This window comes from Amphiura filiformis, chromosome 12 (assembly GCF_039555335.1).
Source record: "Amphiura filiformis chromosome 12, Afil_fr2py, whole genome shotgun sequence".
Lineage (NCBI taxonomy): Eukaryota > Metazoa > Echinodermata > Ophiuroidea > Amphilepidida > Amphiuridae > Amphiura > Amphiura filiformis.
Genome location: NC_092639.1, coordinates 4,054,487 through 4,068,834, shown reverse-complemented (window position 1 = coordinate 4,068,834; position 14,348 = coordinate 4,054,487). Strand labels below are relative to the sequence as shown.

At 34.7% G+C, this 14,348-nt stretch overlaps 1 protein-coding gene across 3 annotated transcripts; it reads left to right on the top strand.

The window, feature by feature from the left end:
- Positions 1–2,312: 2,312 nt before the first annotated feature.
- LOC140165677 (uncharacterized) lies at positions 2,313–11,456 on the top strand. Of its 3 annotated transcripts, none has more exons than XM_072188983.1 (8): positions 2,313–2,628; positions 3,735–3,979; positions 4,375–4,485; positions 6,177–6,293; positions 6,746–6,862; positions 7,709–7,864; positions 8,468–8,548; positions 10,556–10,769. In XM_072188983.1, exons 2-8 carry the CDS (start codon positions 3,832–3,834, stop codon positions 10,561–10,563), a joined length of 738 nt encoding a protein of 245 aa, XP_072045084.1. In that variant the 5' UTR covers positions 2,313–2,628; positions 3,735–3,831; the 3' UTR covers positions 10,564–10,769. The 3 variants fall into 3 exon arrangements, with proteins under 3 accessions (XP_072045084.1, XP_072045082.1, XP_072045083.1); XM_072188981.1 differs by lacking the exon at positions 10,556–10,769 and adding an exon at positions 10,810–11,456 and having other exon boundaries at positions 2,314–2,628; XM_072188982.1 differs by lacking the exons at positions 4,375–4,485; positions 10,556–10,769 and adding an exon at positions 10,810–11,456 and having other exon boundaries at positions 2,315–2,628.
- The last annotated feature ends 2,892 nt before the right edge of the window (positions 11,457–14,348 follow it).

Below are 14,348 nucleotides of genomic sequence, written 5' to 3'. Positions count from 1 at the left end.
ATTATTAAAAAAATGTATGACGCGTATGACGTAGAGTTCATTAATATTCATATATACTACTACGATTTCATCATGAGAGGGGTCTGGCACACGACACCGGTGACCAGGCCCCTAACCATGCTTACCAAATTTGAAGTTTATAGTAGGCCTACGCTCTTTGAAAAAAAGGTGCAAATCCTGTATACAGATGAGACGAATATACCTACAGGTATATTCGTCTCAGGTATACAGGACCCTAAAGTAATGCTAAGATCCTATAAACGAACCTTGAAAACCATTCATGAACCATTCATTAATTCTTTGTAGAATCTTGATTTTCTTGATTTGAAGACTGCGGGCTTAAAGATAGAACAACCTTTAAGGGTACTTGCCCATGAGTTTCATTCAGGGGCGTGTTTGAAAAACGGCACAGCGCATTAGTAAAAAGAATAAAGAATACTAAAATTTTCACCGGGGTTCGAACCACTGCCAATTGCACTATGAATGCTAAAGATGCCTATACTGTGCCACGGTGACTGTGGTTAACATTCGACGATTTTCAAAGATATACATATCAACACGTTTCTAGTGTATTGAAATCAGATTTTGGTAGGAATACGGTCATAGAAAGACATATGACTCTACTTGTCTGTTTGTTTTTCATTTAATACAAATTAATTTTGATGAATTGAACTGGTACGACTCTTAGCACTCGTGATAAACGACGATTAATTTAGTAATAATAAAATGAAAACGCTGGGTCATTCACGACGTCATTTGTAATTTATGTCAAAACCTGGGGAGGACCACACACATCCGTGCTGCATGTATACGTGCGCAATCGATACTCAATGATCCAGACAATAGCGTTTGAATATATCTTGTCACTTGCAGGAAGATATACTATAGGCCTACCCTATAGCTTACAATAGATACCCCACCGTAAATAGCTCTGTTCATTACCTCTCTGTGCTAGTTTATACGCGTAGTGTCCCGGGTAGTGTACGCACTTTTGAACCATATTTTGTTCAAAAATGATAGGAAGGGACTGTTTTCAGCTAAAATGTTGGTTATCAGCAGATGCTTAATGATACCGGGAAGTGTTGCAGAAAGGTAAGCGTACCGGTACTCTTTATCTTTTCAAAAAATCACATATCAATGAATTTAAATTTGAAATCCAAAAAGGAAATGTCAGGTCAAAATTCTCACCTTAGAATTATTGTGAAATAAAATCAAACCAAATTTAGGCTCCGCAATCAACGTCCAATTATTCCCATTGGTGTTTGCTACACGTGCATATAATAAATTATGATTTGGGGCTAATTTGAGAAGAGTTAATGCCTCGAGTTTCAAAATACACCGATCATTATGACTTAAGGGATCGGATATTTGACGTTTTGGGTTCGCTGGGTCATTTATTCATTCCATTAATTTCATATTTCGTACTTAGCTGTACTTATTATGTACCTTTGTTATTCATGTTTCGTTCTTGTTTGTTCGTTCTTCCATTTATTCATTCTTTTTTTTCTGTCTGTCTTTCGTCCGTTTGTTCGTCCATTTATTCAAAAGTTCCTTCTTTCTTCCCTATTTCCTTTTTATCTGACCATACAAATCTTAAGGGCTCTGGTAGCAACGTTTGGATGATTTTTTGTGCGACATGAGAGCACATCAGACATTATATAATATACATTTTATGGTAAATGATTAAAAATTGATATTTTTGATATTTAACAGTCATCGAAGTAATGATATGTATATACTTAAAGTGTATGGATTTTCCCCCCAAAACACCAAAACCACCAACAAAAATTTAAGTCTTTTTGGGTAACAAAATGTATATCTCAAAGGTCAAAATTTAAATTGATCGTCGGCTTTTCATTCCAGCTACATACACTTTAAGTACATATCATTAGATTTATAATGTTTACTTCGAGGACTGTTGAATACCAAAAATTTTAAAATATAAAAACTTAATAATTTGTCACAAAATTTGTATTATATCGCGATTTAAAAAAAATCTAAATTATTTGATATCAGAAGGACTTTCTTCGTATTCAAAATGCAATAAGTCTGGTGTACTCTCAGCTCCCACAAAAGTACTGTGCAAACGTTAATATCCGATCCCTTAAGTCATAATGAATATTATCGGGCTAATTTTTCGCTTTCATCCAGCTAGACAATACTTGAAATTTGAATCCGTCTAAAACTGAAACGGTTCATCTTCATAATCATGCTAATTTATATAATTTATTTATCTAAATGGAAAAGTTCAAGGGCGACGGTGTAACTGAGCACAGTCTGCACAGATTTAGGATATAATTGCAAATATATAATAGAGATCACTTACCAAGCATGATAAGCAGTAAGTCTTTTCTCAGACGTCAATTTAATAGAAATCGGCAAGAATGTGGTCAGTGACCACCACCAGTTTTCTTTTCTAATGAAAGTCTTAGTTGATATTCGGGAAAAGACACGCAATGTTTTCTCCACGCGGAAAGAAATGCTCGTTTTACAAGTTCATATTTTTGTAAACGTACACGGAATATTTTGCTCTGACGCATATAACTCAGTATCTGAAAATTCGTCATTATGAAGGAGAAATTTGTTCACACTAGTTTGCTATTGTAGACATATCAAGATAAATACAAGGTAGGTTTAATTTATATGTATTTTTACGTGAATATTTGTGAGAATTAAACTGTTTTGTGTGTAAATAACATGAAATGAGTAATGGTTGATAATCATGCTCCAGTGAATCACGTTGTGGCAATATTGTTTGTTTCATAATATTAGAATTTATATAGCAGGAAATGTCACCATTGCTTCGATTAAATACACATTTTACAAATTATTAAACATTTAAAGATTTAAAACATATTAAGAATTATAAAATAGGAAATTAATACACACATTTGAAAACTAAGTAATGTATTTCAACATTTGCCAAATACAAATCTTCCAGTTACATTATTTAAAAAATAAAATATGATATAATATAAGTGCAGATATACACACTTCATCTAGGGAGAACAAGAATAACATGTAAAAATAAAATTTTTAATTGTGAAGGTCAGAATACGTGTTACTATGGAAACTCAATTCAAATGGATACCATGGCAACGAACCAAGGATGAGATAATTACATAATGGCAGACTGACATCGTTTGTACATTCATCTAAGGATGAACTTGAAATATATAAATAGCCGTTTTGAACATATTTGCTATTTCGTGCAATGGAGTGTTTGTTTTTGTTGTTGTTGTTGTTGTTTTATTTAAAAATAACAGATAATCATGATAATAAATAATAATAATTTAAAATATTTGTTCGTAATGATGTCGATCCAAATAGAATTTATGTTTTATAATGTAAAAATATGTTCAATGTGAAAATGAAATTTAAATATACTTTTTCCTTCAAATTTCAAAATGATTTTACGCTTATACGCTCTTGTTTATTTTCCCCCATCTGTTTATCAATGCAATGCGCAATATAGTCAAAATCAATAAAATTAATTATTTTAAGGAGTGACGAGTTTTATTTTTGCAGACATCAAACCATACAAATGATTACGCAATCAAAATTATCATAATTAGAAGATTGTATTTAGAAATAAAAATGTACTTATATTTCAATCACAAAAAAAGTGTGGAAGAAACGAAGGCATGGCCAAAATGAAGTTAGGGGTAGCTTGAAGTCTATGTTGTTGCAGTTGTTTAATTTTTAAGAATGTAGCTTTTCTTTTGAATATGCAGTTGAATGTGTCAGCGAGTATTTCTGATGTTGACTTGTCAGCCAGTATAATTCCGATGTTATGTCGATGACGATACTCTCGATGAAATTCACAGAGCCATGAATCAAGTTTTTGATGTCCATAAATTTGATTTGGTTTTAGTATTCAAACATGTTTCTGCTCAGTCGTGGTATATGATTGCTTGGTTTGTTTTACTATGGACACCATTGGTATCTGCACAAGGTTTAGGAACAACAAATCAGCCGTGTAAGTCTTAGTTGATCATTATTTTAAATGTTTAATTCAAAGAATGCGTTAGAAATAAAGTGATAAGTATTTTATATAGGAAACCAAATTAATAACCACATATCAAATTGGGTGGATCCGTTCATCAACTTAGGCAAGGACGCATGACTCCAGACATGACTCCGCTACCGGGGACCACCATTTATGAAAGACTTCCATTCGGGATCATCCCGTTATTCTCAAAAAACAACAAATAAATAAAGAAGATTAATGAAAGCATGTCATGATGTTTTTTGTTTATTTTTGGTACAAACTGAGTCATGTACATGTCTCTTTATCTGTTACTTTTTAATTAAATCATGATATGAACTGATATAATAACTTTATCATAACAAATTTTTATCCTTTTTCAATAGCCCCCTGCGACTCTAACCCATGCGTCTCACCAGACGCTTCGTGTTTCGTCAGCCAAGATTTGGAGCATTATATTTGCGCATGCCCAGACGGATCAAATGATTGCCAATTTGGTAATAACCATGACAGAATATTATAAAGTGGGTGTGGGTGGGGTCGACCCCCAAATGCTAAGAGAAAATCGGTCCAAACCACAGCAATACTGGTTGCAGACACATTACCTCTAAGAGTGTACACGCGCTTGCTATCTACTGAAGATAGCAACAGTATTACGACAACTGGAGCACGGCAGGTGCATGAAAAGGCGATTGCAGTTTCCAATAAATGGCGGACATATCGTAAATATGATTATGAAAATAAGAATTAAATGTGTATGAACACAGAATCACAGTTAAAGGCCCATTCAGTGATTTGCTCATCCGGACGATCATAAAAATCATCAAACTTCAGATTTTGGTACCTTTGTCATTGTCACTTGTGCTAACATAGCCTCCCAGCAAACACAAAAACGTTTTAAAAACGTTTTAAATAAGTTATATTTTGGTTTTTGGTTTAGGTAAAAACGTTTTAATAACATTTAAATGTCGGATTATATAAAGGTCATGATAACGTTTTAAAACGTTTTGTATGAAAACACACTACAACAATATTTTAAAATGTTTTCAAAAAATGTTATTGTAAACTATTTTTGCAAACATTTTGCCAAATATTGTGTCAATACTTAAATAACATTATGTTAAAATATTTGAACCCAGCAAACACAGAAATGTTCTTAAAATGTTTTTTTCAAAATCGTTTAATAACATTTAAATGTCAGGTTATATAAAGGTCATGAAAACGTTTTTAAAACGTTATTGAAAATATTTTGGGCAAACATTTTTCGCAAAATATTTTTCAACCCCAAAATAACATTCTGTTTAGAATGTTTTGTATCATGTTTTCAAGAATGTATTTGGAATGTTATTAAAACGTTTTTATACCCTTTATATAATCCGACATTTTTTAAAAACGTTTTTGTAAAACATTTTGTTTGCTGAGCAGTAGATTATCAAAAATGTTATTTAAGGTTATGAAAACGTTTTATACTCTTAATATACCCTTTATATAACCCGACATTTAAACGTTTTCTGACAACCTTTTCTAACCTTTTGCGAATGATGTCGAAAACGTTTTGTGTTTGCTGGGCTGCGAGTGGTTCAGCCGAAAGCCGTGTATTTAAGACAAAATAAGACATTTTACACGAATCTGTAATTTAGATACTGGCAGGATCTAAATTAGCTACGGTACATGTATTTGAATGGGGCTTCAACTTCGTCAATATCTGCTGTTTTCTTCGCTTTTTGCCAAATTTGTCATTTCAAAAATACCAAATGACAATTTGAATGACTTATCCTTCACTTGTAAGCAATTTATAAACAATTTTAATTTTTTTACACTTGGGCTGGGATCACTGAATGGGTCTTTAAGTCGGCGGGGGGAGGGTCTCCCTATTTGATGGTGTATACGGGTATGTACAACGGTATTGAAATACATTTTTAGCCATTTTGGTATAGGTGTAAGTCTGTTATAAACCGTTTTCGATAGGTTTCAGCAGACACAATCGCGCCCATATCACATGACATGAATTGGGTACATTTGGCAATTTTCCCCACAAAGACGACCAATTTTGACAAAATTGGGTATTTTCTGTGAAAAGTGGGGTCGTAAAATTTACTTTTGTACCGCTATAGAGATAAAATTGATTCATAATACATTATTTGTATGTTTTAATATCGTTAATGTCTGTTTATTTCCTCATTGCCAGTTCCGTGTGATTCCAACCCATGTTTACACGGAGGAGACTGCTTCTCTAGTAAGGACCTATCGCAGTTTTACTGTATGTGCAAAGGACAATGGCATGGACAATTCTGTCAGACTTTAAGTAAGAGAAATTGTTTTTAACAGAATCATTCTGTGGAAAAATGGGTACTCCAAGTGGAACTCTCATACTTGAACATTAACAAAATTCCTAAAAATTTAGAAATAGCAAGAGCAGCTGGTATAGCTTTAGGAAGAGTCACTAATACATGCTAGCAATAACGAAAAAGGAAACCTCAATAAGAGTTCGTTTGACAAGCAACCTGAATCTTCTGGGGTCTGATTTGGCCATACTGGTGTTCTGCCAGCTCTGCCGCTTGCCAGGATTGTAAAATATTTCTCCCCCTGGTTCTGCCCCTCTCCTAAAATTTCTATATGCATATACAACTGGTGTTTAGAAACTTTTTTGACACCCAAACGCATTTTTCTCTAATTAGTCAATGAAAATGCACATAAAATTTGTTTATTATAGTTTACTAGTATCTGTTGCCCCCTGTTTTATCTTGTCACGTGAAGGTCCTGGATCTAGTGTGACGACACGGAAACCAACCACTGCTTCCGTTTTTACGATATTTATACCAGTCACTACATCGCCTGCGCCGACTACAACACGAAATGACGATGGAACTCAAGGTATACAAACAAACAAAATAAACAAACTTCTAACAAACATACGCACACATAGTAAATTTGAATCAAAACGTTCCGTTCTGATGTTATTTTTCAAAACAAGTTTCATATATCACATTAATTCTCTGAGAAGATTATTATATTCGGGCTCTAGAAAGTTAAATGTTCAAAACAAAATTGTTAACTTGCCCTGCTCTTTTAAAATGCAAGTGCATTCTTTTTTATTTGAAATTACTAACTAGGCCTATGACAGTTCTGTTTTATTTGTAATCGTTACACCTTAAAACATTTACCAAAATGGGTTTTTTTAAGTGTTCTAACGTGTTATACGTTTAGATAAACCGTTTTAATAACATCCAAATGGCGGGTTACATGAATGGCATGAGAACGTTTTTAAAACGATTCATATGAAAATGCTATCTTTAAAATGTTTTTAACTATTGGCATTGCAAGATGTTTTTGGCAAACATTTGAACAAAAATTTGTCAACACTTATAACATTATGTTAGAATGTTTTCGAAAACGTTTTTTGATGAGTTACTCTGCATTTTTAATACAAGAACATTCCTTTTTATTTGACATTACTAACTATGACATTTATGTTTTATAACCATTAGGGATGAAATCACAACTCGACCGGCGATTAACCACCGGTTCCGTCCGGTTTCCATTGTTTAGAGCAATAGAAACCGGACGGAGCCGGCGATCAACTCGGCAGTCAAGTTTTGATTTCATCCCTTACACCTTAAATCATGACAGTTGTCGTCCAAAATGAGAATATAAATTATAGTACCATAATTTTATTATATGCTCGTCTTAAGATGTTAATAATAATTCTATCTCTCCCAGACCCACATACTTTGACGCAAACAAATGACCGATCTACACACTCCGTGGAGCAGACTACGTTTAAAGGACCTATAAAGAAGGAGGAATGGACGCTATTTGGTTTGACTAAGATTGATTTACTCAGCATTGTTCTACCAGTAGTCATTGGTATTCCAAGTAAGTACAATCTAAAAAAAAAAGTTACTCAATTGCGTAAAAAGGGAACAGAGCAACAGAGCAACAAAATTAATCAAAAACAAAAAGGCATGAAAATTCACCAAGCGTTGGTTAAAATTGCTACGCATTCTTTACCGAACTGACACCACTTGTTGGATTTATATTAGACTTCACTGGGATAATGAGAAAAATACGAGCTTTCTTCTGATGCCAAAATCTCAATTTTGATGAAGAAAATGGGCGACGAGGCTGTCGATCGGGTCAAGGATCGACCTTTATGGAACGGTTTTCTCAATTTTTTGAATCAGCACCAATAGTGTTTTTATACATTAAAATATACAAAATGCTGATCGAAATTGAATAAAGTCAAATTTTGATCCTTTTTGACCCATTTTATAAAAACGAAGAAAAACAAATTCAAAAATTTGAGAAACTGTGTCTAGTTTTGTGTCTTGATTATGTTGGATGAAATAAAAAGGGATTGAATATGTAATTTGGCGCTTTTCTCAAAACTGCTCATTCGGGATTATCAAAATTGATATGTTGGTGTTGAGATTGCTGTCATTGATTATTAATGTCAATATATGAACTTTTTTCATTTAGGTGCAATTCTAGCGATTGTAAAAATTTACTTCAAATGCAAACATCGTGGACGAGAACCTGGCAATGATAACGATGACGATGGTAAGATCGAGAGTCAAAGGACGAGTATTATAAATCAATAAAACAACTTCACTCTGCTCGTAACTAGCTGCACATTATGACACCGAAGGCTTGTCATAAACCCTATACTGTTAGGGAGTGTTCAGAAATACTTTGGTGGGGGGGGGGGGCTGGTAAAAAGGGAGGGGGGGGGGCCAAAAAGTTTTCCTCTTCAAAACCCAACATTTTCGCGCGCTTCGCGCGCATTGAGACCCTCTATATCACTTTTAACATGGGCAAATTTTCGTTTTCAGTGCTTTTCTTTGAAAAAAATGATGGCACTTAGTGTACACATATCTATTAATTAATATAACATTAAAGATGATCAGCAACATGCAACATCTGGGTTGGTCTAAGAAATACTGGCACTTTTTATCATAAAATTTTATATCTCTTCAAAGTAGGCTACAAATTAGTATGATTATGTACCAATCTGATCAAATACAACTAAATCAAGAAAATATTGCAAATAAATTGGATTTCTTTGCACGTAAACTGCACACTTCAGCATGTTCAGTTTACTATTTCTCATTTCAAAATTATTTTGTACACAAAGGCCCATGGGTAGATTTACCATATGTGGGCACATGCCCAGGTACCACTGTCTTTGGGGGCCAAAACTGATACCTGTGTACATTTGCGTGACCAAATTAATCTCATATTTGACCATTTTAACTTTTTGCATAAATTAGTTCTAATTTTAACAATATTTGACCATTCAAGCTTCAATATGGCCCATTTTTTTGGGCGGTTCACGCGCATTTGTACAGTAGGCCTACTATCATAATAGCCACGGATCCAAATTATGCACCTATGAACCTCCAAATAAATCCTCTATTTCATTTATCCCTGTCTGTAAAATCAGATGAACACCCTGACAAATCTAAATTAAGTATAAAATGAAAATTTCCTTGTGCTTGTATTTCATGCGCAATTGTCCCACCGGGAATGTTTCAAACATTTGCCTCCCTCAATGACATGTGACCCAGATACCACACCACTGGAAACAACACTAAGTATGTTTGTTATACGATAATGGGGGGGTCAAAAAGTTTTGTCTGACAAAGAGGGGGTCAAAAAGTTTAGCGGTCCATCGAGGGGGGGTCAAAAAAGTTTTCGAGTGAAAAATTCGAGGTAGACCAGCCCCCCCTACCAAAGTATTAATGAACACTCCCTTAGAAATGTTCCGTAAATTTTACGGGAAAATACCTGGCAGTTCTATTGCCAACTATTCCCGTAAAAACGTCGATTTAACAAGTATTTTACCGTAAAAGTAGCATATTTACGGTATATTGTTCTAAAATATACGGTATGCGGTATAGGCCTAATGTACGGCAGAAAGCCCGTAATTTACGGTAAAAAACCTGGCAGTAAACCTGGCAGTTCTATTGCCAACATTTTCCCGTTAAAATTACAGTAAAAAACAGTAAAATTACAATAAATTATATGAAGTAGTCTTTAAACACAATCTGTCAAAACAAATACGGCTATTTCCTATTTGAAAAATGTGGACGATGCAACACATTACAAAATAATCAACTTTAACGGTACTAACATGCATATTTGTAGAGAAATAGTAATTCAGTTTACGGTAAATTAAACACTTCAATTCAAATAGAAATATCATAAGTATATTACAAATTTTAATCAAATTAAATCCTACATTTTATAAGGAACTACCTAGGGCTTAAAATCGATCAGTCCCGTTGTTGCTATACGCCTCCCGATTGGTTCAAATAGCGAGCACGCGTATCGCGTTGATGCACACTCGCTGACCCGTGTGATATCGTGTCATATCACACGGGTAAGAACCAATGAGATTGCAGGAACGTTCTCAAGTGTTTAAGAATGGTTCTTACCGCGAAGACCAATGAATAATACGACTTGATAGCTATAGACCAGCATCCTGATTTCTATTTACTGATTTAGGCAATCTCCCTTTTTTCCTTCTTTAAATTGAAAACTGTTTTTATAAATTGAAAATTTCAGATGATTGATTTTGGAACAATATGAGTCGGGCAGAAAGGCTATATACAATTATACAAATGGAAACTTTGAATCCGTCCTGATGAATGTCGTACCGAATTCACGAACAGCAAGGTTTTAAAACCATTTATGGAAATTTTATAAGGTTTGGATAAACCAACTATAGACAAAAACTGATGAAACTTCAGCAAAGTCACTCACCTAGAGAACACAACGTGTCTTATATACACATGTATATTTTCTTAACTTCACCACAGGAAGACGTGGATCGACTACAGCCATCTTTTGGAAAACAGAAAAGAAGAATTCTACCACAGAAAAGAAACAGAAAACCTCGCGAAGTTTATCACTACCTTCGTGTAATAAGGTAGAAGATGTGTCGAATGTGTCACTTCAGGTCTACAGGTAACATAGAACTTACGGAAAGCTGTATCGGATATTCTTCTCGTTACAGATGAAATTGGATAAGCGCATGAGATCTCTCTTTTCATTATTAGTATCAGCCAATTGCGGGTAACTTTACTCTCCGGTTGAAAAAGTTAAACACGGCTTATTAGGCCTTGGATGCCTTTGACAACTTGCTGAACAACAAAAAGGTGCCATTACTATTAATTTCATCAACTTTAACACAATGTCATATTTTTCATAATCGTATGTGTTTTGATGCAACCACTTCATTGACCGTATTTGGTGGTGATGTTTTACCCCCTATGTTTTACTCTTTAGTCTTCGTGGTAGCAATGAATGTGATAACGGAACAATAATCGACAAGCTGGCTGTAAAATATAGGCCTATATTATATTATATAATAAAACAAGTCTATTTAATTTGGTTATATAATGCAAGTCGGTACTTTTATATGATGTTGATTTTTATAGATTTTAATTAAATGGTCATTAAACAGTAAATATTAGCAACACAGGTATTTACGATTTGATGTTCGTCCGTATACATAACGCTCGTGACGTCAAGTTCACGTCACTCAATCATAATATTATTTCGCATCGGTTAGATACAGGAGAGTGACATCATACCGTCATACGTCCCGGGTGGGCACTTGAATATGGAAGTGACGTACCTGTACCCACCAGCGTACGAAAGTAGGGGTCTATCAGTGTAGAAATTTTCAGAAAAAAGGGGATCATTCGGTGTTGGCAATGTCAAAAATGGGGTGATTTTGTATAGGAGCGCCCAAAATTTCACATCATTAACAATCAAAAATAGCTTTTTACCCAATTTTACAGTAGCAAATATGATGTTGATTTTCATAGATTTTCAATTTTGAGGACTAAAAGGGGGTCATTCAGTGTAGGCTACTGAAAAAACGAGGTCATTGTGTGTAAGATTTGCCAAAAATAATGGGTCATTTCATGGGCACATGACGTATGTCAATATATGGGAGTGCCCCCGGGCATACGTCACGAGTACAACCATCGCGGTACACGGGCGAAAATCAAATGGGCTATTCCAGAAATCCACACTACCCCTGTGGAAGATTTTGGAAATATCTGCCACAGGGGGGAGTATGAATTTCAAATGGAATTAACACATTAGCAGCTCCATTTGAAACTCACTCTCCCTCAGGGGAAGATTCATTTTGAATCTTTCTCAGAGGGTGTATGAAATTCAAATGGAGCTGTCTAATGTGCTCATTCCATTTGAAATTCATACTTTCGTGCGTGGAAGATATTTCCAAAATCTTCCACTGGGGTAGTGTGGGTTTTAAATGGAATAGCCTATCAAAAAGTATGCAGGATTGTCAAACAGTAATATAACTCTATGGTTTAACATCGTAAGTGATTATAAAAATGTGTATCTCGGAAAAAGGGTTCTAAAAAGGCCTCAAAGAACCTTTATGCTCTCTCTATGGAACCCTCCAGAAAAAGGTTCTTTAAATTGAACAAAAAAACCCTTTTAGGTTCTTAAATTGGTTCTTTAACCCTTTGTAGAACCATTTGTGGCCTTTATAGAACAGTTTTTGGTTCTTTACAGAACCGTTGAGGGTTCCATATAGAGGACACATATTTTTAGAACCCTTTTGCTGAGAGTGATATGGTGTGTAAAACTATATGACAGAGAATATTGTCATTTGTAACTTATTTGATCATAACAGTAGGGCTACATTTTCATCAATTAATAGTATAAAGCGAATTGAATTGTATATAGCCTAAGTCTTCAAAACTGTGGCGTAGCCAGGATTTTCCAGAGGGCCAAATAGGGAAGGGGTAAGGTGTTTGGGGTGGGGGTAAATTTAACGAAACTATGGTCAAAAAAGTCCTAAACATCTAAAATATCACGGAAGCCAGCATCCCATGGGGACGGAGCGATAAAATGTTCCACATCGGAGGACTGCCCCTACTTCACCCCTGCACACCCACTCCTTGGCCGTGGCATGTTTAGTCTCGACATACAGTGCGCAAAGTACCAGTTATGTTCACCCCTGTATTTTCTACACAAAGGCAAATATGTCGCTAATCAATGAAAGCACGACGCTATATAGTTTTCATGCATGTGCTAATCAATGGAAAGCACGGCGCTAGTTTCCATGTGCTAATCAATGGAAAGCACGGCGCTAGTTTTAATGTGCTAATCAATGGAAAACACGGCGCTAGTTTTAATGGTGCTAATCAATGGAAAGCACGGCGCTAGTTTTAATGTGCTAATCAATGGAAAGCATGGCGCTAGTTTTCATGTGCTAATCAATGGAAAGCACGGCGCTAGTTTTAATGGTGCTAATCAATGGAAAGCACAGCGCTAGTTTTTTTGTTGTTCGAGAACGCTTTGTACAAATCAGGGCCTAGGGGCAAACTGCGACTTTGAATTTGCATCTTCCTTGGGTTTTTGGATCATCGTGTCTTTATTTCTTGAACGATTTCATCGAATGAGGTCTTAAGGGATCATCGGTAATGAACGTTTGGACAGTATTTTATTGTGGGACATTAGAGCACATCAGACATATCGAATTGCATTCTGAATACGAAGAATGTCCTTCTGATATCAAATAATTTTGATTTTTTGAAATTTGCAATGTAATACACATTTTATGGCAAATGATTAAAAATTGATGTTTTTGATATTTAACAGTAAGCCCTACTCGAAGTAAACTTTATAAATCTGATGATTTATACTTAAAGTGTATGTAGGTGGGATGAAAAGCCGACGATCAATTGAAAATTTTGACCTTTCGTATTGAAGATATGGATTTTTTTCCCAAAACACCAAAAAATCAAGTTAGGTCTTTTTGGGAAAAAAGTCCATATCTTTAATATGAAAGGTCAAAATTTTCAATTGATCGTCGGCTTTTCCTCCCAGCTACATACACTTTAAGAATATATCATTAGATTTATAAAATTTACTTCGAGAATTGTTATATATCAAAAATGTGAAAAATATCAAATTTTAATAATTTGTCATAAAATTTGTATTATACCGTGAATTTCAAAAAAAGAAGAAAATTATTTGATATCAGAAAGACGTTCTTCGTATTCAGAATGCAATTCGATATGTCTGATGTGCTCTCATGTCCCACAAAAATATTGTCGAAACGCTCAAAACGCTCATTCCAGATCCCTTAAATCCGAGCTAAAAGATGCAGCTACATGGCTGCTCGTTCCAATTATGACATATCTGTCTTTATTGAAGCTATTTAGGTGAACATAACTGGTACCTTAATTATTTTGTGTACTGTATAAAGTGAGTATTATTGTGGTATGTTTGTATATAAAGTGCTTTTAGCATTTATATTTTGGTCTTAACGTTTAAAACTGACTACTGAGGAGTTTATTTCCAAAGATGC

Coding starts and splice junctions, on each gene's coding strand:
- LOC140165677 (XM_072188981.1), top strand. CDS start 3,832: ATGAATCAAGTTTTTGATGTCCATAAATTTGATTTGGTTTTAGTATTC. Junction 3,980..4,374: donor AGGAACAACAAATCAGCCGT/GTAAGTCTTAGT, acceptor CTTTTTCAATAG/CCCCCTGCGACTCTAACCCA. Junction 6,863..7,708: donor AAATGACGATGGAACTCAAG/GTATACAAACAA, acceptor TATCTCTCCCAG/ACCCACATACTTTGACGCAA.